At 42.2% G+C, this 27,149-nt stretch overlaps 1 protein-coding gene across 4 annotated transcripts in view; it reads left to right on the top strand.

Annotated features, from left to right (window-relative positions):
• fhl3a (four and a half LIM domains 3a) overlaps positions 1–5,123 on the top strand; it is a 181,551-nt gene extending 176,428 nt beyond the window's left edge. For all 4 annotated transcript variants that reach the window (XM_063033877.1, XM_063033876.1, XM_063033879.1 and 1 more), the window contains one exon: positions 562–5,123. In XM_063033877.1, the coding sequence (XP_062889947.1) occupies positions 562–713 (152 nt within the window). In that variant the 3' untranslated portion in view covers positions 714–5,123. The remainder of the gene's footprint in view (positions 1–561) is intronic.
• Positions 5,124–27,149: the final 22,026 nt, after the last annotated feature.

The raw sequence follows: 27,149 nt of genomic DNA, 5'->3' as shown, positions 1-27,149 counted from the left end.
TGTAGATATGATAAGTAAATGAATCTGAATTGCACTATTTATAAATGAACCAGTTTTGAAGTTGAGACATCATTGGATTTATAGCAGGTAGTCTGTGGTCGACAAGCTCCGACACTAGTGATGATAATGACAAATAATCTGCCCATTTAGGGCCTGTCAAATTATATGTTTACATATTCATCAGATAAAGATAAATTTTGAGGAGTCAGTCAAAAAAAATCTGGCAGTACAGAAGCTGCGTCAAACTTTAGCGTTTGTATATCATATTGTTTACCTTCTGCAACATACTTGGAGCAATGTGTCTAATATAAATGTTTATGGAAAACTGTTCGATAAACACATTTGTAATTGCTCCAATACTGTTGGAATTGCTGCTGTTGCCATTACATAAACATATTTCAAATTCTTAGGATGACCAACAGGTCATACGAGGGTTAATGTTCACTTGCTGTTGGGCAGAGCTGGTCTTTCCACAGCAGGCTGTGTTTACAAACTCTCATTGCAGTTTGCTTGAGGCTCGCTGACATTGACTGCTTCTAAGATGTCTGCTTCTCTTTAAAGGCTTTGGAGGAGGCAAGTACATTTCCTTTGAAGATCGCCAATGGCACCAGAACTGCTTCTCCTGTTCGCGATGCTCCGCCTCGCTGGTCGGAAAAGGATTTTTTCCCGAGAAGGATGATATTCTTTGCCGCGAATGTAACAGTGACTTATGAATTGATTGGTGGTTCCTGTTCTATCTTTCATATATTTTTGTACATTTGCATTGCACCAGTTCAGCGTTAGGCCATTTACAGCACAGTTTGTACCCTGGAGAAGATCTTCCCTTATTATGGTCTCCTGGTGGCATTTTGTACTTGCCATGCTGGATGCTTCCTCTCCCCTTAGCAACACTCTGAAGCAGGGGATCCCAAACTGGGGTCCAAAGACTTCTCGGTTAATGGTAGGGGTCCATGGAAAAAAAGAGGTTGGGAGCCCCTGCTTTAAAGATAGAGAGGCTAAGAAACTCTTGATAAGCGTTTTGTCAGCTAGTTTTTTCCCCTATTCACATTACTGGGATATTAAGATGGGTAATTTCTGCTACTTATTGCATAAAATTACACTTGTGCTTTTTTCACATAGCACGAATAAGATGCCAAATGAATAGCCAAGCTATCCTAAAGAAAATGTACAGAGACAAGAATTCAGCTTGGCTTGAGAGCAAAATGATGCCAAAACACGCTTCCTATCATATATCATGCTTGATTTTACCACCCGTTCACTCTGGTAGAAGAATCTGCCCATTTGTCAGGCAGCCAATCAATTACCATCCATGCTATATTCCCACTCAAACTGAGATTATACTGAACTATTCGCTCCTAAGGAATTCTGATCTGGTTCCCAGATGGCGGTGAATGTGTTAACATTTGACCATGAATCTTGAAATCTATTTCAGATGAGGTCATGTTACAACTACAGAACCAGAGATGAGCTAGAATCTTGTTACTAATCAATAGTTATTGATTGCTTGCGGAAGTATCCTGGTGTGGATATCAATTAAAGATAGAAATGGACTGCCAGTGATTTTCCATCTCCCACCCCTTCACCATAGCCTGGCCAAGCTTACTCAAGAATAATTTCTCAGAAAGGCACTTCAGAGTGAATAATCTTCTCAACGCTCATTGTAGAACATCATTTCCAGTTGGTGAAATCATTCAGATCACTAGGTTTCTCCTTAATTCCTCTGCATGATCTGGGAAGAGAGATTTTTTTCCCCCATGTGGTTGTTAAAGCAAGATGCGACACTGTAAAGCACATCGCACACATGCCAGAATCACAGGAGTGTCCCATATCATCCAGGTATATTCAGATATACCAAGGGCAGCAGAACAGAGGTATTGTTTGGAATATTTGACATTTGATTAGCGTCTGGAAGTATTTCCTTTTGTAGCAGGGGTTCCCAACCTGGGGTCAGACTGATAAGACCATAAGATTCACACACCCCTTGCTTAATGGTATTGGTCCTTGGCACATAAATGATTGGGAACTCCTGACTTTAGAGTATTGTTAATGGAATGGTTGAAGTACAATGCCAATTTTATTGAAGAGTCATCTTTGTGTTACAATCAAAAGACAGAAGAATTGGTATTCTGGAAGAATGAGAGTAAATAGACTTCACAAAATAATACCCTTTCAGTTATTCCTTACTCACTTGGTAATGATAGGCCCAGCTGTTTTCTCAGTTACTTGGCAGCCAGTGAAATTAACTCCACATCCACTGTTGAAGTCCTTAACATCATCTTCTTCCCCTCACCCATCAGTAAGTTGACCTGATCATTAATTAAGCATGTTTTTCACTGCAGATCATCCAGAAACCTAATAAATTAATTTACCAATAGGACACCAGTTCACTGCAGTCCTTGTTCTCAAGGCACCATTTGCAATAAGTGACATGAGAAAGATGGTCATGGAGTGGCTGGATGGAATTCTCAGCCTGCTGTAAAATTCCCCAACTCAATGAGCATATCACTTAACCATTGCCTGTCTGTTCTTTTCCTTAATCTCCTTAATGCAGATATGTGCTCAAGTGATACACCTTTTACCTATTGATCAGCACTTGTGCTTACTTATTGTCCACTAACTTGGAATGTTTGATAAACCTGAAACGGAGGTTTGAGCTTGGTACACTCCAATTTAGTATTTTTGCAAAATTGCCTCTGACCTAACAATGTTCATCGTTCCTCTGGGTACTGTGGTGTGGCTCACTGGTTTCCAATGGGTTAGAAATGCATGGCTGCACTTGTTTTGAACAGATTAAAAATTAATACTACAGCTGTGATTAGAATACCTATATTGTGTTTCACCCAATTTTGAAATTGCCCGTTGTTTTTCCTTACTTTGGCCAGTGTTCTTGTGTGATGTTTATTTTGGAAAAGACATCACCATCAATCAGTCTCATTGACATTTCGTGCCATCTTACAAAGTGTAGTTTCAAATCTCTACACGCAGTAGAGATATAGGCAAGCAGAGGTGTAAACTATTAATCATTGCTTGGCCATGTTTTGTCATTAATTTCAGAGATGAGTTAAAAACAGAAACTAGGATTTATTTTCGTTTATCTTGGCCACGCACTTTGTTCTGCAGTGACACTGCATGTCCTTCTCACTGAAACAAAGTGGTTTAGTACTTCACTGGTTGTACAAGATAAGCTGTTGTGTTTTGGTGAAAGTCCATTCTATAAAGTCAATGATTAAGTTACATTTCAAATGCTCAGGAGTAGGTGGATTAAAGGATTGGAAATACAAACATTCCTGCTGTGTTACTGGCTTCAGTCAAAGTCTGAATCCTTGTTTACAGATGATGGATTAGAGTTGATACAATGCCAAATACATTGATTTGGAGGGTTCTGATTTGTCATTCATATGTCCAGATAGAGTCATGCATTTTCTTATTTAGCATGAAAAGATTCCTGTTTAAAGAATCCACAATGCTTTCCAGTAATTGAACGTCTCAGTGTGATGCCTATACAATAGCTAAGCATTATGTAGATGGATGGGCTTCAAATCAGTAGAAGTATTTTGTGTTAGCTTTGAATCTTGGGGTTAGCACATCACGTTGAAAGATTCACGACTGGAAGACAGAGTTGTCACTGGAGTGTCATTGTTGAAGAGAAATAATCCAGTTAGGAGTAGGAGGGTGGAAATTGTTGATCTATCAGTAATGATACTGATGGCAATTATAGAATAGTTTTCAATGTAAGTGTTTTACCACATTGTCAAACAAGTGGGGCAGAATAGCAAAATGTATCTTAAGTTATTACATACCACAGTAAGGTGCAAAAGTCTTAGAAACACATAAATAGCTAGGGTGCCTATGACTTTTGCACAGTACTGTATTTGTCAACGTAGAGCAAAGAGAGAGCTTGTAAATCTGGCGAGAGCAAAGGATCTTGGGAATGCCGAGGGTGAAGCGCTGTGGGAGGGGTGTGGGACAGGTGGCAGAGAAAGTGTGCCGGGGTGGCGTGTGGAGCGGGTGCAGACACACCCAACCCTGAGATACCAAGGTCACTTGATTCCAAACAGTTGGTTTATTGATCATTACAGAATGTCTCTCTGGTGCTTCCTGCTCCCTCCCCTCTCCCTTCCCCTTTTCCCAAACACGATTCCCCTCTCCCTGCCCTCTTCCCACTCTCAGTCCACAATAGACACCCATGTCAGTATCAGGTTTATCATCATTCACGTATGTCATGACAATTTTTTTTGTGTGGCAGCAGCACAGTGCAATACATAAAATTACTACAGTTACTGTGCAAAAGGCTTTGGCACCCTAGCTATATATATGTGACTATGACCCTTGCACAGTACTGTACTTGGAATAATGTAGTATCATCACTATCCAGTATCTTGACCAAATTAAAAAAAATACATTTTTTAAATTTACCAAATACATTGTTGATAGGCAGATCCAGTTCTCACTCTCCAGGCTATTCTGCTGGCTGCATTAGGTTGGCCACAGCAGTCCTGCACTCATGAGGGAATAATTTACCATATAATTACTGGCCATCAATGCCTATTAGAAATACTAGGAAAGGACATTTGAAAATTGATTGTGATTCATTAGATGAGCATTACATTAATTTAAACTGATCATGTTGCCATACTGAGGAGGTACCTCAGAGTATGCAAAGAAATCAGCAATCTGAACTACTTGGCTGTCTTTAGATAACTTGGATTTGATGTGCGATGTCCTATCGACTTATTGCCCTGAGAGGCAACATCTCTTGACACTGATTTTCTTATTGTTTGTTGTTCTTTTTGAAAAGACTATTCTTCTGTTTTGATCACGTGATTTATAACCAAATACAATTGGGAATGGTGGGCCAGTCCCAGTCTTCACAAGAAAGTTTACATATAACAGAATGTTATGCATGTTGATTTTTTTTAATTAATCACTTAAGCCAAAATTCATATGCAACACTATCGTTAAAGCTTTGATGCTGGTAAGTCAGAGTATTTGTGTATTGTTTAACGTATGCACAGCAGCATAAATGTCTGCTTAGTTTAGTTGTTCTGTCTGGCTGACTTACTTTTTCATTTATTTTTTTTCTGAAATGCTTGCACAATAATAAAGAAATTAATCTGAATTTTCATTTGGCTCTGGTTTCACTCTGTTCCTTTGTCTGATATCCTCTTGTTAAATGAGAGCGTCCATTCCAGTGCCTTGGTGAGGGTAAGCCACTCTGAAGAGCTGGGAGAATTGGACTTGTGCAACATGGGCATCACATCAATTGGTTTCGGAGACCTCAGACTGAGGAAGGAAATATGTCGACTTCCTAGTTCCTCATCACTTTTTGGAAACGGAGCAAGAATTTTGGGAGTGAAGGTTATTTCAATCTGTTCAGCAAAACTATTCTCTGATCTTTGCCAGTTTTGTCATCTTGCACTTCCTTGGTTTTCATTACTACGCCCATAGAAAATAGGTCTATAGCCTCGGTATTTGCTGTACACGATTGAACTGTCATGTGCCAAGGTACATCAATAGCGAGATGTACCCTGAGCTGGTGTGGCTACCAAATGTCATGGTTCCATTTGGTTGTTCCCCTTTAACACTCCTTTCTCCCTGATTATGCCCTAATTTCAGCCATTAAATTTCCAATTGCTGCTAGTTTACTTAATCACGGTACACCTGGTTTGCATCAGAGTCTGTGAAATAAGCACGATGGCATCACTACACAGGTCGCCAGTTTGTTGGTCTATTCTTGTGTGATATTTCGTTCTCTCGTCCACTTAGAACCGTCAGTTATAAGTTTAGTTCCAAGTTCTGCTCTAGTTTCAAGATAGTCCCTGTAGATCCCGTCTCCTTGTCAAGATTCCTCCGGTTTTCTGTTCTACGTTCACGTCTGCGCCAGCATCCCCAACTCAGTCGATGTGTCAGTGTCCTGCACTTGGGTTCTCCTCAGTCGCCCCGGGCAACACCAAAAGAATATTGCCTTGACCAGGTGAAGTTTTAATGCTAGGTTTGAAGGAAAAGGAGGTGGATTAGGTATATTGTAATAAGCTGAGGGCACATTCACATGGTAGAGAAGGGCTGGGGATATCGACATAATCCGGTCTTGGGCACCATAATGGTTTGGAATGAATCTATCTTAGAAGTTGGTGGCAGGGAGGTGATTGGTTAGGCTGACAATCAGATGAGTTTGATGAAGAGGAAGTGGGTCAGGTTGGTGTTGGATTGGAGAAGGTGTCCTACATTGAGGGTCTTTATTGGTGGGCTATAAGCTTCAGTGATGTGGAAGGTCAGGGGTCCAGAAATCAGGGCATCAGCAGGAAGAGAATAATGGCTTGGGTTTTAGAAATGGTGAGGTGGAGACTGGTAGAAGGGAGGAGATTGTACCCCGAAAAAACATTTGTTGAGAAAAATATCAATATGATGTGCATAAAGTTTCAAAAAGTATTTGATTAAAGTACTGCCCAACAGAGTCATTATCAAGTTTGATGTCCTTGAATTAACGAGCCAGCTTCACCAATGACAGATAATTGGTTTAGCTAAGGAATCAGACAGGAAAATGAACAGTTGTTCTCTGAACTAGAAAGAACCATACCATAAAATATCCATGTCTGTTACTAGGTTTTCTGCTTCTCTCCATACGATGCTTGGACTTGGCCCAGCATCTCTGATCTAGCAACTACCACTTCGAGGAAAAAAGAACAAAAAGTAACAGTTTGCATCTTTGAAAATGGAGCTGAAAACAGTTCCAGAAGTGAAATGCAGTGTAAACTGAACCCACTAAATTGAAGATGTTAAATTTAAACTGAGAAATGTATTTTAAAATTGTTTCGTTTATACTGGAACTTTTATAAAGTGGGCTCTCGTAACTGCACTTTACATGTAAAGTTATAAGTATGAGCAAGATGTATCTGGAAAAATCCAAGGCTTGTGTTTGAATTAAGAAGTTGAAGTAAAAATGTGTCCTCCTTTAAAGTTACAGTATTTTAGCGACATCAAGAAAAACACACGACGAACAAAAACTAGATAGTATACCAGAAAAGCAGGATAACATTTTCTTTATCAAACCAAAACAAGAATTGGAAACAATGAAGGACAGCTGGTAATATGTCGAAGAACCAGGCCACAATGAAGTATTGTTCATTAAATGATCAGTAATTCTAATACTAACTTTAGGGCATGGGAGAACTTTTCATCCTCCCAATGTTCTGGCTAAATAAAACTTCATCAGAGTTGCAGGCAACTTCAATAATATTTATTAAACAGGACATAAAAAGAACAGAACAGAGGATGATTCTGGGGAGGGAAGCAGACAGAATCATAGGAGATAAAACAGAAAAGATTGCTGGAGGTATTACTGTTTGTTTCTTCAACTGTGTGTTTCCGTTCCTAGTGTTCTGTTCCTTTATACTGATATTCATTTAAAAATCCTTGAGGTCCTCTTCTTGCCACCAGCAACTGACTAGCACTGAGCATTTCCAAAGGTTTATGAACCTAATTGTTCAAAATTTTCTCAAAGTGAATGGTGCTAAATAAGTGATATCTAACTACAGAAAGATAGAAACAAAAGAGAAGTTTTTGCCTTGGCTGTTAGCAAACAGTCCCTGGGGTTTTGCTAAGGGGGGTGGGGGTAGATCCAGTACAGGAGTGGAAAGTGTGGGCAATTTTAGCTCTGGGGATATTCTTAAAGCTCCAACTCCCTTTAAAATGCCTAACCAACAGAGACCACTGCATTGCAGTGGACGAGAAGGCTCTATGATAGCCAAAACGCCCAAAGTGTCACAGGCACTGGCCTACCCACCATCAAGAACATATGCACAGAAAGGTGTAGAAAAAGGGCCAGTAACATCAAGAAAGGGACCCACCCACCCTGCTCGTGGACTATTTGTCCTACTCCCATCAAGGAGGAGGCCACGTAGCATCCACGCCAGGACCTGTGGACTCGGAAATAGTTATTTTCCCCAAGCAGTAAGGCCGATCAACGCCTCCCCCGACTAACCCTGCCCATCACACCCCCAACCACCACTATTTTATCATTTGTCTGTCACCTTATGTAGTGAATCTCATGTGCCTATTGCCACTTTACGGACACACAATCAATCTATGTGTACAAACTATCTTATGGATTTATATTTATTGTGTGTGCTTATTATTGTGTTTTTTTATCTTATTGGGTTTTTTTTGGTGCTGAATTGGATCTGGAGTAACAATGATTTGGGTTTCCTTTACACTTGTTTAATGTCATTACCAGAACACAATTTTGATTCTTGTATATCATCCCCACTTCACAAAGCTTTTCAGTAGGGAGTGATCTTGTAGGAATTATCTTTGGGGATGGGAAAGAGAATTCTTCATCACTGGTTTATCGGGAAATTCATTTTCTTTTTCAAAGGTAGATTCATTTGCCTTTAGATTGTAAATCCATGGATCAGAAGCCATAGAGCAGTACAGTGCAGGAACAGGCCCTTCACCATGATGTTGTGCTGAACTAATTAAACGTCCAACTAAACAAATCTCTTCTGTCTACACTATAGCCCTCCATTCTCTGCACATTCACGTGCCTGATCTGCTAAATCATGAGCTATGCACATGACCTTTGCACGTGCACATCATCCACTTCCGATACGCTTGGTTTCCTCATTCAGTATATTTCTGGATAGTATATTTGATTAGGGATACACCAGTGTTTTCCTAACAATTGAATCACTCACTCATTTTTAATTCACTCAGCCGCCAGCCTGCTTGCAGAGAGGTGCTAAAATTCTGCCGCCCTGCATTCCCCAACACGCTCTCTGTTTCCTTCTATGTGTGCAGTTCAGTGGGACTAGGCAAAAAATGGTTTGGCACAGCCAAGAAGGGCCAAAAGGCCTGTTTCTGTGTTGTAGTTTTTCTATGGTTTCATACATTTCTGTTAGAATTCACTACATCGTAGATTTGGAGGGCATTCATAGCCTCCCATCAAACAAAAACTGTGGAGTCGTATGGTCCCACCTTCCAGTCATCATGTACTATATCTAAGTACCTAGTCGAAAATGCCTCTGGTTTTCAACGGACAATCAAATTTATGACCTGTTTTGGGTTAGTAGGCTGACGATTACACACAATGCCTGAATGATTGTCGACCGATTGTTGTTGTGGCTGTGAAAGAAGTCACCGAGACACTCAAGCTAGTGGATATAGAAGCCGCTGTTCAGCCAAACAAGCAGGGATCATATGGGAGACCGCCTTAGAAGAAGAGGCCTGCCTGACCCAATGTTACCCACCATTTTTATACGCTGAAGCTCAAAGGTAACCACAGGACAATTCTATACGTAGTTGCAAAGTATCTACAATGCTTCCTGTGAATTAAATATAATTTTCCAACACGCCCATCTTCACACCAACACACCAGACACCCAAAATGAATGTTAATCCCCACTGACTCTGGGTTGTATTTATGCATACGCAGACATCTCAGGTCGAATGGGAGTTTTTTTTTGTTTGCAACTGACCCCAGTCTGCAAAAATACCGTTGTTCAGGGTGCATTTAAAACTCAATCTACAATCCACATTCAGATCTGAAGACTGGTTGCTGTTGAAGTAAGTATTTATGTACCATAATTCCAGAATACTTCCTAACAGGGTTTTTTTTATTAATCATGAGTTTGTATTTGTTCCAATCAAATTGAATTCAATATAAATGGAAATTAATGCAAGTACAGAAAAATATATTTAAGTAAGTTTGATTTTAAACAGCATTACATTTGATAATATCTGATAAAGTTTTGTTACACTTCTTGAAATGTAGTATTAGACAGAGGTTACTGACATTGTTTCTAAGGTCATGCAAATATATTCTTTATTTTATTAAAATAGTTTGTAAAAGTAATAAAAATCCAAAAGCAACTTCAGATGCTGGAAACCTGGAAAAAAAAACAACAGAAAATGCTAGAAATACTCAGTGGGTCAGGTCACATTTGTGGGAAGAGAAACAGTTTCAGATGATGGCAGTGTGATTAAATTCGTTCAATGACTAAATTCCAATAGTCCCACTGACAGCAACAATTTAGAATGCAACATATTATGGTAAAGGTGAATGATTGCTTTAAAAACAGGACCTAGTAGCTGCTGCCTTTGTAACGTGAAGATTATCAACAGGCATTTTGGTCTTGCCTGATTACGTAATCAATTAGCACATATCTATTACTATATTAAACTTCAGTTAGTTAGTGATTTTGCCTTGAATTGTCTTTTAAAGGCCTTCCTTAACTTAACTGTTCTTCAGTAGTATGAAATGTGAGTTGGCCCTTTGACAGTTAAGGTACTTACAACACCAATGTGCGACATTTTCTGTATAAAATGAAAGAAAATTCATTTGTGATGATACCCAACACAAATGTTATTACTCCTGATAAATTAATTATTTACCTTTAATTACATGAAGATTGCAGCATATGTGGTTATAACAGACAAACAGTATAGAAGTATTTTGCAGTGTTTACAGAAAGAAATAATATTTTAGTATTTATTTCCAACTCTGTGTGTGTGTGTGTGTGTGTGTGTGTGTGTGTTTGTATAAATGTCTATATATGCGCGTGTGTGTGTGTGTGTGTGTTTGTATAAATGTCTATATATGCGCGTGTGTGTGTGTGTTAAGTCACAAACTATGTTTTAGGCTTTAGTTTAACCTAGCAAAAAGTCTATGCTTTATTGCCAAAAAAGGAAATGAAGAGTTTAATGTTTTATTTGAAAAGCTAGCATTAGACATCTGGATTCTATCCTTGTCATGTTGTTGGTCACGGATAACTGATTTATGTAAGATAGCAATGAGGTACTGGATATCTCGATAGTCAGCGCACACTCTAAACCAGGCTCTGTTACAACAGAGGGAGCATAAATTGGGCCCCAGAGTATTAGCACATATGCTCTTTCTTTGCTGCTACGCTTCCAGTGAATGTAAGGATGAAAGAAAGTACAAGAATGCTGCCCTGATAACGTACACAGTTATTTACTTGGAATATAACTTGCTTCCTTGTTTTTCTCAGAAGGGGCAGAGGCAGAGTGTGAGAACAGCTACTGAACGTTTTGGAGCTTCATGACTCTCAAGCAAAGGAGGAATTTTTTTTTACCAAATATTGTACTTCAGTGTCACAGATATCAGTGCAGCTGAAGACATTTCTTTAGTGGAGAGCATGAGGGGAAAGGGAGATTTAAGTACAGTGCATCAAAGAAATGAGTTTTTAAGCTGGTTGGAGAAACAGGTTCCTACTTTTATCACTCAGGACCTGTTATAAATATTATAGAATAAGCTGACGTGTAGTAAGAAGCTATGTCTTTTTCACAAAATCTGGAATAAATTTGATGGGTTTAATATCAGGGCTGAATTGTTTGTGGTTCTGAAAGGCTACGCCATGAAATATTTGCTCATACTTCATGAGAACTTGCATTGCCCCAACACAATGTTCAGAGATAAATGGACTATTTCCTTACCTCTCCACCTCTGTTACAGTGAGATCTTTTCATTCCACCTGCGCCACCATTTTCCATCCCTGACATGTGGTTCTTAACTAGAAGAAAAAAATTTGAACATACATTCAGTGGCCACTTTATTAGGTAGACCTGCTCGTTAATGCAAGTATCTAATCAGCCAATCATTTGCCAGCAACTCAATGCATAAAAGCATGCATACATGGTCAAGAGGTTCAGTAGTTGTTTAGGCCAACATCAGACTGGGGCAGAAATGAGATCGAAGTGATCTCGACCGTGGAATGATTGTTGGTGCCAAACAATGTGGTTTGAGTGTCTCAGAAACTGCCAATCTGGGATTTTCATGCAGAACCATTTCCAGAGTTTACAGAGAATGGTGCGAGAAACGAAACAAAGACATCCAGTGAGTGGCAGTTCTGTGGGCAAAAACACCTTGTTAATGAGAGAGGTCAGAGGAAAAAGGCCAGACTGTTTCAAGCTGACAGAGAAGTTCCAATAACTCAAAAAGACAAGTGTTCCAAAAGTGGTGTGCAGAAGAGCATATCTGAACCGCAGCACCTTGAATTAGATTTGATTAGATTAGATTCAACTTTATTGTCATCGTGCCGAGTACAGATACAAAGCCAATGAAATGCATTCAGCATCTGACCAGAAATGCAAAGGATAGCGTTATTTACAAAATAACTGTGAATAAAATGTAAGTGCTACAGCACACAAATATAAAAGTACTGAGACAGTATAATATGGGTGCAATACTGCTTAGCGCTGTGATGAGAGGTTCAGCAGGGTCACAGCCTCAGGGAAGAAGCTCTTCCTGTGCCTGCTGGTGCGGGAGCGGAGGCTCCTGTAGCGCCTACCGGATGGGAGGAGAGTAAAAAGTCCATGGTTAGGGTGAGATGCATCCCTGATAATGCTTTTCGCCCTGCCCAGGCAGCGTTTATGGTAGATGTTCTCAATGGTGGGCAATTGGGTGCCAATAATCCGCCGGGCAGTTTTCACCACACGCTGGAGTGCTTTGCGGTCCGATACAGGACAATTGCCATACCACACTGAGATGCAGTTGGTGAGTATGCTCTCAATGGTACAGCGGTAAAAGTCCGTCAGTATCCTGGGACAGAGGTGAGCTTTCTTGATGCTCCGCTGGAAATAAATTCTGAAGTGGATGGGCTACAACAGCAGAAGACTTCACTCCTGTAACTAATAAAGAGGCCACTGCGTGGACACAGCATATTTCATGTTTCTCAGCTCTTGTTTTAGCCAATAGATTATTTTTGTAATTTGTGCAATGACTAGTTAATTTGCACACAGCATTGTGACACAATTAGCGGCTGAAATTAGTGAGCAAGTAAGATATATTTAAAGATATCAGGCATTGGCAAAATAAGACCAACTTTGGATCGACGCACACAAAACGTTAGAGGAACTGAGCGGGTCAGGCTGCACTAATAGAAGAAAGTGAACAGGCAACGTTTCGAAACAAGTCTCTTCGTCAGAATTGGAAAGGAAGAGGACAGAAGATGGAATAAAGTGTTAGGATGAGGGGAAGGAGCAAGAGCTAGCAGTCGATAGATGAACCCAGCTATTCATCTTTCTTCTGTTTCATAATTTAACCCCTCTGGCTTTCTTACAGAATGATGTATGTAGGCCTCGGTTTAACAACTTACTAGAAAGATAACACGTTTGATAAGATTGCTCTGGAAATAATGTCCATCATCCAAACCAAGGTTTGACATTTCTGCAAATTACCTCAAGGGGCAAGTATTCTAACTGAATGAAATTTATGATTAATCCCATGTCCTAAAAATCAAACTTGCTGGAAATATCAGTATCCATGTTCTTCATGGGTTTTGAAGGAGCAGTCATGGTCTTGTTAGTAACACAAAAGAAGGCGTTTTTAATTTTCTTTGCATTGCCTGGCTACCATCCAAATAATTTTATCTGGTGAATCAGCAAGAACAGATGACCGTTTTGGTTACTAATCTGAATTTGCAAAATCAATGAGGTTCCGGCTGAGCTCTTGTTTGCCACCAAAGCCAGCGGTGTTGAAATCAGATACTGAGAAAACAGTATGTGAGATGGGCGGGCCCTCGTTGTTTTCATCTCTTCTGCAGAAAATATTATAGGTTAGTTTATATCGTTGGAGGGAGAGGCAGAGTTCACGTCTCTGGTCATCAGATGTTGCTCGGCAAGTTGAGCACTTGCAGTGTTTTCTGATGTGATGTGGGGCACTACTGTGCTGGAGGATGTGTTCCTGCTGCACACTCCAGCAGCCCAGGTTTGATTCGAACTCTTAGTGCAGTCTCTGTGGAAGATAAAAAAGTTAAACATACATTTATTATATAAGTATACAGACAGTTGGCACGTGGCCAAGTGGTTAAGGCGTCTGTCTAGTGATTTGAAGGTCGCTAGTTCGAGCCTTGGCTGAGGCAGCGTGTGTGTCCTTGAGCAAGGCACTTAACCACACATTGCTCTGCTGTATGGATCCTAATGCCCTTCCCTTGGACAACATCGGTGGCATGGAGAGGGGAGACTTGCAGCATGGGCAACTGCTGGTCTTCCATACAACCTTGCCCAGGCCTGCGCCCTGGAAACCTTCCAAGGCGCAAATCCATGGTCTCATGAGTCTAACGGATGCCTATATACAGACACCCACAAAACAAAGATATCCAGCTGAACCCATTAAAAAAAGACTATTAAACACCCAATGTGCAAACAAAAGCACAAATGATGGAAACAATAAAAGTAAGCAAATAACATTCCGAGCGAAAACTCAGAAAGCGAGTCCGCAGCCGTGAAGCCAGCCATCGCTGCAGCCAGTCCAGGAGCCCGTTGCAGGACACAGAACACAGCCTCAGTTCAGTGCGGAGACAAGCAAACCTCGCAGAGCAGCGAGGTGAACAACAGCCCATCCCTCTGACCACTTTAGTCTTCCCGGTACTCTGCCTTGCTCCCATATCCCAAATGTCTGCTGATAGGTTGATGCACTACTGTAATCATAAGACCATAAGAAGCAGAATTAAGCCATTGCTGCCCATAATGTAGGTGGCTGGCAGGAGAATTAGGGAATGGGTGAAGGAGATTTTGATGGGTATCAAGATGTTGACGGCCAGATTTGGAAACAGCTTCTTTCCATCTGTGATAAGACTGCTGAACAGATCCTGACCCGGATCTGGGCCGTACCCTCCAAATATCCGGACCTGCCTCTCAGTTTTTTTTTGCACTACCTTACTTCCCATTTTTCTATTTTCTATTTTATGATTTATAATTTAAATTTTTAATATTTACTATTGACTTGTAATCCATGGAGCGGGAAGCGCAGAATCAAATATCGCTTTGATGATTGTACGCTCTAGTATCAATTGTTTGGCAACAATAAAGTATAAAGTATGAGCGAGAGTAGAATACAAATTCAAAGTCAGTGTTGTAGGCATCTGTCCCCAGGGTATAATTGCCATGAAAATTAGCTTCTTTCAGCAGCTTACCCAGGGTATAATTGCCATGAAAATTAGCTTCTTCCAGCAGCTTACCCAGGGTATAATTGCCATGAAAATTGGCTTCTTCCAGCAGCTTAGAATCATAAGTTAGCAGAAATTTAAATTAATTTAAATTATGCATCTTTAACATGTCGAGATAAACTTAATGACATTAATGCAAGTTGAGAGAGAGAGAGCTAGAGAAAGAAAGTCAGTCTGAGGTAGTGTTATATTCTTCTAGGTAAATTCAGGAACCTGATGGCAATGGTGAAGAAGCTTTTGTTGAACCTTGAGGTCTGGGTGCCTAATAGCAGTAATGAGAAATTAATGGGCAAATGGAGCTAATGGGTTCACTGTCAGAGTTGGCACAGATGCTATGGTTCAAATGGCATCCTATGTCTTAAGAAAAAGCTGGAACAAATTCAGATTTTTAACACCTGCAGAATTCTTTTGTCTTTCATTTTCTGCTCAGGCCTTTAAAGCATTTTAAATGCAATCCATTTCCTGGAGCTTGATGGTCTGTGATTAACTTCTTTCCATGCTCTCCTGAAAATGTCTATATTTAGAGGCTAAAAAAAAACTTCCTCCAACAACTTCGCAAAATTTCAGAAATTTGGAAAGAGTGAAAACAACTTTACAAACCTATACTTGAGGCAGCTCTGAAAAAATAACAAGACTCTCTTTCACTGCTTTAAGTAAACACCTGCAAATTCATCAAATTCATTCAAAATTCGTTATAACACTTTGCTCTTGGAGTTGAAGTCTGCTGGTGGGCAAACCATTTTCCCAAGGCTGTCAAGTGATTTAGAAACAAAATTAATCTATGTTAATCTCCATTTCAATGGCCTTTTTAAAGGAAGGAATGCACTGCCTTTATAAGCAGTCTCATGAAGAAATTGTGAGGATTTCTGGTGTCTCTGATTCCAGAGACTTGCAGAAGGTCAAGGAGCTCCTGACAGACAGGGCACAGGGAAGCACGAGGAAACTCAATTTTTGAAGCACAGTTTTCCACCCTGTTAGGGCCGTGGGAGTATTCCGAGACAATGTGGTACCTGTGATGAATTGGGGAAGTTCCAAGGTAAAGCCATGCACTTAGCTCAGAAAAAAAAATGACTTGAGTTTAATTTGATTTTTGATGGTATAGTGTAAAATATTCTTTGGATCTTCTCTAAAATCTGCATGTCTTCATTGGGGCACAGGATCACAGCAATAAAATTTAGCACATTAATTTGCGGTTGTGTTAACTGCATGTTTTAACTGTGTTTAATAAGACAATCCAATCTTTATATGCAAGCTGTAACTGAATGCAGCTCTTGCATTAAGACAGAAATAAGGGGCTTGAATTGCTAAAAATTAGAAGCAAAAACAGGAAACAGCCAGCAAGTCAAACATCTGTGGTGGAGAGTGAAACACTGTTAAGGAGGTAGAAATTTGTTGTTCTCTTGCCCTAGATACTTAGATATTAGTGGACGCTTATGTACTCTGCTTCTGAAATTTAGTTCCACTGGCTTCCCCGCTGTGACTACGCTGAGAATGGATTGTTTCAAATCAATGATCTTCCATTAGAAATTACAAAGTAGTCTAAAATTATACTTTCCATAATACTGGGGTTGATCCGATTGAAGTGTTAAAATACTAGATGGTTGAAAGAGAGCAAGTTTCCTCTGGCGGGGACACTAAGAACGAAGGTTTACATTTAGTGGAAGAGGTGGGGTGTCAGGGTGGTGCAGCAAGTTGGACTGCTGCCGCACAGTGACGTGAGTTCAATTCTCACCTCTGTCAGTGTCTGTGTGATGATCGCGCACTCTCACTGTGGCTTACATGAGTTTCCTCCAGGTCTTTCAGCTTTCTCCTGAACTTCAAAGACTTGCAGGCCGGTGGGTTGGTTGGCCACTGTCAACTGGTCCTTTTGTTTGGGTAAGTGATAATTGGAGATGTACAGGTAGTAAAATAGGACGAGTGTAGGATTATTGGTTAATGGTCAGTGTTGTGACTGTGAACTGAGTCACCAGAGAGACACTGAAGCTGATAGATATTAGAAGACTTTACGCAGCCAAACAAGCAGGGATCATTTGGGAGACTCTCTTGGAAGAAGAGGCCTGCCTGACCCAACTTACATGACATTTTTGTATGTTAAAGATCAAAGGTAACAGCATGACAATTCTAGTTACAAAGTATCTACGACGTGGTCAAAGGAGGGTGTCGGCCCAAAACGTCCACTGTTCTTTTTCCCACAGACGCTGCCTGGCCTGCTGAGTTCCTCCAGCACTTTCTGTGTGTGTTGCTTGGATCTGCAATGCTTCCTTTGAATTACATATAGTTTTCACACACCTCCAACTTCACTCCTGCACTCCAGACACTCAAAATGAACGTTAATCCCCACTGCCTCTGGGCCGCATTCATGCAGATGCAGGCATCAGAGGTCAAATGGAATGCATCTTTGTTTGCAATCGACCCCAGTGTGCAGCTCCAAGAGCACCATGGTTTTGGGTGCATTGTAAACTCAATCCACAATCCACGTTCAGGTCTGAAGACTGGTTGCTCTTGAAATTAGTATTTGCTCTGTAGCATAACTGCAGAATATGCCCAAACAGTCAATACAAACTCTGTGGGCTGGAGGGCCTGTTTCTGTACAGTATGACTTTGATTCCACGATCAATCACAACTACACCCATTTCTGCTTTATACACACAATACAAAGGGCAGCCTGCTAGCAAAACGGCTAGCCAGCAATCAGGGTTTACTTCCTGCCACTGTCTGTAAGGAGTTTGCACAATCTCCCCAAGACCACATAGGTTTCCTCCAGGTGATACGGTTTCCTCCCACAGTCCAAAAACGTCTGGGTTAGGGTTAATAAGTTATGGGCATGCAGCACTGGTGCCAGAAGCATGGTAACACTGCTGGCTGCCTCCACCCCAGCATATTCTCGGACTGTTACTTGTTGACGCAAGTGATGTATTTTCCTGTTTGATTTGATGCATATGCGACAGATAAAGGTAATCATTATCTTTATCAAAGTGTATTAAATTGGAAAATCCAGTTGTGGATGCTGCACGCAACACTTGGAGTAATGAAGAATACGACTGAGTGTTTTTTACCCTGAAGGATGCCAGCAAGGACTATGAAGCAAATGCAGGAAGGCAGAACTGAGCTGACGATTGACCAAAATCTAATTGGATGGTGGAACAGTTTGAGAGGCACAATAATCAGCATCCATTCAATATTCCTGAAACCTATGCTTTGGATAAATTCCCTGCCTAAACACTCATGATTTTGGAATTTAATAACCGAGGCCTGTTTCCCAATACTTTTCCCTTCCCATGCCATTTCAAATGGTGAACTGATTAAGGAAATCTGCTATCAATTTGCCGGTGGCCTAATCCACCATCCTGTGTAGCAAGGCCTCCAAATCTATTCGGCCCTGATAGGCTCGCCCGTGATGAACTGCACGATGAACTTACTTGCTGAGCATGCATACCAACAATGTGTACAACCTCTGGGGGCACATAAACTGGTAGAAATACAAGAGATTCTGCAGATGCTGGAAATCCAGAGCAACACACACAAAATGCTGGAGGAGCTCAGGAGGTAGATAAATGACCGATGTTTCAGGCCGAGGCCCCAATGAGGTTACTTCCCTCGGTAGATCCCGCTTGACTTGTTGACTTACTGAGCACGTTGCTCAAGATTTCAAGTGTCTGCAGAATCTCGTGTCTCTGATTTGTCCCGGTGTAACTTTGATAAACAAAATGTCCAAACACGGAAGGCGTTTTGCATTTTTTTCCTTCATTACTCATTTGCTTCCTTTTGCTGTCCTTTTTTATGTAACATCTGCTGTCGCGATCACAGAGTCACAAAGAGATACAGTTCCGAAACAGTAAACACGAGGAATTCTGCAGATGCTGAAAATTCAAGCAACACTCATCAAAGTTGCTGGTGAACGCAGCAGGCCAGGCAGCATCTCTAGGAAGAGGTACAGTCCACGTTTCGGGCCGAGACCCTTCGTCAGGACTAACTGAAGGAAGAGGTATAGTCAGAGGGACAGAAGGAGAAAAAGGAGAGAGAGAGAAAGAAAGTGTGTATATAAATAAATTTGGCAAAAGGGATATGAGAGGATATCCATCCCTCCCACCCTCCCACCCTCCCCCTCCTGTCTTCTCCTATCATTTTGGATCTCCCCCTCCCCTTCCCACTTTCAAATCTCTTACTATCTCTTCCTACAGTTAGTCCTGACGAAGGGTCTCGGCTCGAAACATCGACTGTACCTCTTCCTAGAGATGCTACCTGGCCTGCTGCGTTCACCAGCAACTTTGATATGTGTTGCCAGATCAGAAACAGGCCTTTTGGCCCATCAGGCCCAAACCAACCATCAATCACTGATTTACATTAAGCCTATGTTATTCATTCTTTTTATTAGACCATAAGACATAGGAGCAGAACCAGGCTCATCGAGTCTGCTGTGCTATTCCATAATGGATCTCTGATCCCACTCAACCCCACACACCTGCTTCTTGCCACATCCTTTGATGCCCTGAGGGATCAGGAAACTATCAACTTCCGCTTTAAATACACCCACGGACTTGGCCTCCACCGCAGTTTGTGGCAGAGAATTCCACAGACTCACTACTCTCTAGGTTAAAAAATTCCTCCTTACTTCTGTTCTAAAGGGCTGTCCCTCAGTGTTGAGGCTCTGCCCCCGAGTTCTGGATGCCCCCACCAAAGAAAATATCCTCTCCACATCCACTTTCATTTAAATTAACTGCCCCTGGATTCTACCCTTCACCTACACACAAGGGGTAACTTATAGTGGGTAATTACCCTTTCAAGCTGCATGTGGGTGTCAGCTGGAAAACCCAAAGAAAGCCTGCCCAGTCACAAGGAAAAGATGGTTTCCTGTGGCAGCAGCAGGCTTTGAACCGGGTTTCTGGACATGAGTCAGTCAGCAGCATCTCCATTCCAGGGCATGAGCACAATGTCATGGCGGATCTTTCAGAGAATAGGGTGCCTCCTGAAAAACACTATCTCCATGCTCACCACTGCAGTTCCCCAGTCTCCCATTCCCCCATTCTCCCACCTCCATTCTTCAACGATGAGGTCAATCTGAACTCTTCATCGCCCAGCTATCTCTGCATTCTTGCCCAAATCCCTTGGCGTCCTTCAAACCCTTTCTTTGTCCCTACCTACACCCTCAAGCTCTATCAAAGAATTCAAAGGCTTATGTTGGTGTTCAGTTGCTACATCCATTTTCTCTACTGATGGAATTTCCAGGCCTGTATAATTTGTTTCATAAAACCATTACACTCATGACATTTATACTGAGGAAACAAATGGCTGAGCTCCAGGAAGCATACTTCCATGCCAAAGTATGATCCTATTCTCAAAATATATTCCTTCTGTTCAGGAGCATTATTACAAAACTGTAGAAATTATCTCTACAGTCCATCCCAAGTTCACCATTAACCATTGAGTCCCACCGTGATCTGTCCTAAATATGTCCACTTACATCATGGAGACCCCTTTAAAGCCAATATTCTATAGACGCCAATTTGAACAACGATTAGTTCCTCTGCTGTGTTTTCATGAACTAGTGGATTTTAATGGAAGTTCTATAATCTTCTTGATAGAACAGAGGGATCTGGGAATGCAGATCCATAATTCCTGGAAAGTGGTATCAAGGTGCATAGACGGTGTCGTAGAGAGAGCTTTTGGCCAATTCGCCTAAATATTATGATAGCATACTAATTAACGTAATGCTATTACTAAGCCAGCAACCTGGGTTCAAACCCCACTGTCTGAAAGAAGTTTGTAAATTCTCCCCATGACCACGTGGGTTTCCTCCACGTGCTCCGATTTACTCCCTCCCACAGTCTAAAGACATATCGGCCAGTAGGTTATTTGATCACTATAAATTGTCTTGTGATTAAACTCATGTTAAAAAGGAGGGTTTCTGGGTAGAGTGGCTCGTTAGCCCGGAAAGGCCTGTTCTGTGCTGCATTGCTAAAAGAAAATTAAATTAAATATTCAGCACAGGAGTTGGGATGTAAAGTTGAAGTTGGAAGTTGTATAAGTCATTGATGAGGCCTGAAGATATCAATAAGACCAAAAGAGTGCAGAGAAAATCTTCAAGGATGGGGCTGGGGCTTGAGGATCTGAATTCTAGGTGAAGGTTTAATAGCTTAGGATTTTATGCACTGGAGCAAGCATAGGAGAGTGAGGGGATATTTCATAGAGGAATACAAAAATTATCAGGGGTATGGATAGGGTAAATGCAAGCAGGCTTTTTACACTGAGGATGGGTAAGACTACAACTGGAGGTCATGGGTTAAGGGTGAAAGGTAAAAATGTTTAAGGGGAACATGAGGGGGAACTTCTTCACTCAGATGATGGTGGGAATGTGGAACGAGATGCCAGTAGAAGTGGTGGATGCAGGTTCGATTTAAGGGAAGTTTCTATAAGTGCATGGATGGAAGAGGTATGGAGAGCTGTGGTCTTTACCATCCCCTCCGACCTTCAACTGTCGGAGGCAGAACGCTCTGTCCTCAGTAAGGGCCTCACCTTTGTCCCCCTTCGCCCACACCTCAGCGAGTTCCGCATTCGCCATGATACGGAACTCTTCTTCCGCCATCTCTGTCTCCGAGCCTACTTCTTCAGCAAGGACTCTTCCACCCCCACCGATGACCCCTTCTCCTGTCTTCAACCCTCCTCTTCTTCATGGACACCTCGCTCTGGTCTTCTGCCTGCTCTGGATCTCTTTATTGCTAACTGCCGACGGGACATCAACCGCCTCGACTTCACCGCACCTTGTCCCCATCCCAACCTCACTCCTTCGGAACGCTGTGCTCTCCACTCCCTCCGCACTAATTCTAACCTTATTATTAAACCCACCGATAAGGGGGGTGCTGTTGTAGTCTGGCGTACTGAACTCTACCTTGCCGAGGCACAGCGACAACTCGCGGATACCTCCTCTTATTTACCCCTTGATCGTGACCCCACTAAGGAGCACCAGGCCATTGTCTCCCACACCATCACTGACTTTATCCGCTCAGGGGATCTCCCATCCACTGCTACCAACCTTATAGTTCCCACACATCGCACTTCCCGTTTCTACCTCCTACCCAAGATCCACAAACCTGCCTGTCCTGGCCGACCTATTGTCTCAGCTTGCTCCTGCCCCACCGAACTCATTTCTGCATACCTCGACACGGTTTTATCTCCCCTTGTTCAATCCCTTCCTACCTATGTTCGTGACACTTCTCACGCTCTTAAACTTTTCAATGATTTTAAGTTCCCTGGCCCCCACTGCTTTATTTTCACCATGGATCTCCAGTCCCTATATACTTCCATCCCCCATCCGAAAGGTCTCAAAGCTCTACGCTTCTTTTTGGATTCCAGACCTAATCAGTTCCCCTCTACCACCACTCTGCTCCGTCTAGCGGAATTAGTCCTTACTCTTAATAATTTCTCCTTTGGCTCCTCACACTTCCTCCAAACTAAAGGTGTAGCTATGGGCACCCGTATGGGTCCTAGCTATGCCTGCCTTTTTGTTGGCTTTGTGGAACAATCTATGTTCCAAACCTATTCTGGTATCTGTCCCCCACTTTTCCTTCGCTACATCGACGACTGCATTGGCGCTGCTTTCTACACGCATGCTGAGCTCGGTGACTTTATTAACTTTGTCTTCAACTTTCACCCTGCCCTCAAGTTTACCTGGTCCATTTCCGACACCTCCCTCCCCTTTCTAGATCTTTCTGTCTCTGTCTCTGGAGACAGCTTATCCACTGATGTCTACTATAAGCCTACTGACTCTCACAGCTATCTGGACTATTCCTCTTCTCACCCTGTCTCTTGCAAAAACGCCATCCCCTTCTCGCAATTCCTTCGTCTCTGCCGCATCTGCTCTCAGGATGAGCCTTTTCATTCTAGGACGAGGGAGATGTCCTCCTTTTTTAAAGAAAGGGGCTTCCCTTCCTCCACTATCAACTCTGCTCTTAAACGCATCTCCCCCATTTCACATACATCTGCTCTCACTCCATCCTCCCGCCACCCCACTAGGAATAGGGATCCCACCACTAAGCACATCTTTCCCTCCCCCCGCCGCTGCTTTCCACAGGGATCGCTCCCTACGCAACTCCCTTGTCCATTCGTCCCCCCCATCCCTCCCCACTGATCTCCCTCCTGGCACTTATCCGTGTAAGCGGAACAAATGCTACACATGCCCTTACACTTCCTCCCTTACCACCATTCAGGGCCCCAAACAGTCCTTCCAGGTGAGGCAACACTTCACCTGTGAGTCGACTGGGGTGATATACTGCGTCCGGTGCTCCCGATGTGGCCTTTTATATATTGGCGAGACCCGACGCACACTGGGAGACCGTTTTGCTGAACACCTACGCTCTGTCCGCCAGAGAAAGCAGGATCTCCCAGCGGCCACACATTTTAACTCCACATCCCATTCCCATTCTGATATGTCTATCCACTGCCTCCTATACTGTAAAGATGAAGCCACACTCAGGTTGGAGGAACAACACCTTATATTCCGTCTGGGTAGCCTCCAACCTGATGGCATGAACATCGACTTCTCTAACTTCCGCTAATGCCCCACCTCCCCCCGTACCCCATCTGTTACTTATTTTTATACACACATTCATTCTCTCACTCTCCTTTTTCTCCCTCTGTCCCTCTGAATATACCCCTTGCCCATCCTCTGGGTTCCCACTCCCCGCCTTGTCTTTCTTCCCGGACCTCCTGTCCATGATCCTCTCGTATCCCCTTTTGCCTATCACCTGTCCAGCTCTTGGCTCCATCCCTCCCCCTCCTGTCTTCTCCTATCATTTTGGATCTCCCCCTCCCCCTCCAACTTTCAAATCTCTTACTCACTCTTCCTTCAGTTAGTCCTGACGAAGGGTCTCGGCCTGAAATGTCGACTGCACCTCTTCCTACAGATGCTGCCTGGCCTGCTGCGTTCACCAGCACCTTTGATGTGTGTTGCATGGAGAGCTGTGGTGCAGGTTGATGGGACTAGGCAGAATAATAGTTCAGTATGGACTAGATGGGCCAAAGGGCCTATTTCTATGCTGTAATGTTCTGCGACTTTAAGACTCTAAATCTGTAGCTCACTCCTATAATTATTATCATCTTTCTGTTCCCCCGTTTTGTTGTAGTATCTTGATGTATTTTGTTCATCAGTCTTTGCGCTCCAATTTTAGGGAACATTTCAAATTTCAAAGTAAAATTCCAGCTATTACCATTTAAACTCAAGCTAAAAGTAAAGTAAAAAAAAATTATCAGAGTACATAGAAGTCACTACATACAACCCTGAGATTCTTTTTCCTGCAGGCATACTCAGAAAATCTATAGAATAGTAGCTGTAAACAGGATTAATGAAAGAGCAAGAATATAGAAGGCAACAAACTGTTGAAATGCAACCATAAGTAAATAGCAATAAATAACAAGACCATGAAATAACAAGCAAGAGTCCTTAAAGTGAGATAATTGGTTATGGGAACATCTCAATACATGAGAGTAACTATCCTCTTTTGTTCAAGAGCTTATTGGTTGAGGGTAGTAACTGTTCTTGAACCTGGTGGTGCGAGTCCTGAGGTACTTGTACCTTCTGTAGCAACAGCAAGACAACATTTGGGCAACCTGCTCACCTAGTGGTAAATCTTATGTTTGCTTATCCTTACAACTTGTGAGTTCAATACCCTGTTGCAAATTGCAAAAGAAAATGCTGAGTTCCAGTAAAATTCTAGGCATGGAATTGCTGCAACAGAAAATAAAGTGAAACACGAATCTTGAACATATAATTAGTAGTATTGTACGTGATTACATGATAGACAACCATAATAAGACACAAAAGGGAAAATTGGAAGCAGTTGTGGCACGAGAAAGATACAATTGTTTTACAATTCGTGTTTATTATTAGGCGGTTATAAAATGGTAATCAGACTCCAGACTCCAGCGCAGACACTTAATCCGAGCTCTGTCATGAGAAGAGATTAGCCGGCAGACAAACAGGAGATTCAAGGATGTGTTTAAAGCCACTTGAAATAGTTCAATATTCCCACACACTCCTGAGAATCCCTGGCCCAGGACTGTTCACACTGCAGAATCTCAGGATAGTATCGAGAACCTTGAGCCCAGGCATTGAGAGCAAACAGCAATCCAGTATACGATGCCACTCAGAGATGATGTATTCACCTTCCTTGCCCTGTCTTTGCAAGAGAGTGCCATTCTCACACATTGTTCTCATCACTTGCCTCAGAGCCCTCCTCGATAATGAGGGACTGTTTAACGAAAAGAATGAACTATTTACTAAATTACTGTGCACATTGTCAAGGAAAATCTGTCCACATTTCCGATAAAAAAGAATCCAGAAGAAACCTATTATTTGGCCACAACCCAATGTCAGGATTAATTTAATAATTAATTTACTTGGCTTTTATAATGTCATCAATGTCCGTAAGGCTATATGACATAGGAACAGAATTAGGCCATTCAGCCCATCGAGTCTGCTTCACTATCCCATCATGGCTGATTTATTTTCCCTCTCAACCCCATTCTCTTGTCTTCTTCCAATAACCTTTGGCACTCTGACTAACCAAGAAACTATCAACTTCTGCTTTACATATACTCAATGACTTGGACTCCACAGCCATCTGTGCCAATGAATTCCACAGATTTACCTTCTGAATATAGAAATCCCTTCTCATCTCTGTTCTAAGTGGGCATCCTTCTATTCTGAGGCTGTGCCCTCTGGTCCTAGACTCACCCACTATAGGAAACATCTGCTCCACATCCAGTCTTTCAATATTTGGTGGATTTCAATGAGATCTCCCTCATTCTTTTAAACTCCAGCGTGTAAGAGCCCAGAGCCATCAAATGCTCCTCATGCATTAACTCTTTCATTCCCAGAATCATTTTCGTGAACCTCATCTGGACCCTATCCAATGCCAGCATGTCTCTCCTCAGAGGAGGGACCCAAATTGCTCATACTCCCAAGTGTGGCCTGACCAATGGCTTCTAAAGCCTCAACATCACTCCTCTATGTTACACAACCCTGGAGCACAAGGAACATTTTTTGTTCAGTAACATGAGAAATGCACTCTGATCTTTTATTGTGAATTTTATAATGTTAAACTTAGGGGAGGGAGGGAATGTCGACTCAGACCACAAGAGGCCTGCGTCGGGCATTTTCATGCCTTACAAGGCACAGATTGGAAGTCTGTGTGGGGCGCCACTCCTCACACAGACACTAGAGCAATGTATGGTTAAGTGCCTTGCTCAAAGACACAAACACGCTGCCACAGCTGAGGCTCGAACTAGCGACCTTCAGGTCACTAGACGAATGCCTGAACCACTTGGCCACGTGCACAACAAACTTAGCAGCAATGAAAATATTTGTAAAAGAAATCACCTCCAGAGTGTTGTTCAGAAAGTGATTACTGATCTTGGCCTTTTCTCCTTGGAGTGACGGAGGATGAGAGGAGACTTGATAGAGGTGTATAAGATGATGGGAGGCATTGATTGTATGGATAGCCAGAGGCTTTTTCCTAGGGCTGAAATGGCTAACATGAGATGGCAGAGCTTTAAGGTGCTTGGAAGTAGGTACAAGGGGGATAGAGGTAAGTTTTTCACACCAAGACTGGTGGGTGCATGGAATGCACTGCCAGGCAAAGTGGTAGAAGCGGATACAATAGGGTCTTTTAAGAGAAACTTAGATAGGTATCTGGAGCTTAGAAAAGTAGAGGGCTATGTGGTAGGGAAATTCTAGGCAGCTTCTAGAGTAGGTTACATGGTCGGCACAACATTGTAGGCTGAAGGGCCTATAGTGTGCTGTAGATTTCTATGTTCTACGTTCTATGATCCTTTTTGGGGGTTTTTTTGACACATTTTTCCTCTCTCCTAGTTACCGGTCCACCTTGGGCTACAAGTTTAGTCTGGATAGGTCTGTCTTGAATTTACATGCATCAACTTCTCTCCCCTCTGTTTTACATTGATGAGAAAGGGCATCAACCATGCAGACATGGGTCAGCTTCAACCGGAATGGTCACTGGAGAACTCTCTCTAGGTCTGCTATTCCATATATGGAGACTCTTAGAGTGTTAGCTGCACCAGTGGAGAAGGTTGGGGGAGGGAGTGAAGGAGAGGGGAAGAGAGCAGAAAGCAAAAGAGCTGGAGATGGCTGGATTTCACCCATCTGGTTTGAATTGCACTTTTTTTTTGTCT

The sequence above is a fragment of the Mobula hypostoma genome, chromosome 26 (assembly GCF_963921235.1).
Source record: "Mobula hypostoma chromosome 26, sMobHyp1.1, whole genome shotgun sequence".
NCBI lineage: Eukaryota > Metazoa > Chordata > Chondrichthyes > Myliobatiformes > Myliobatidae > Mobula > Mobula hypostoma.
This window is presented reverse-complemented; position numbering and strand designations above follow the sequence as displayed.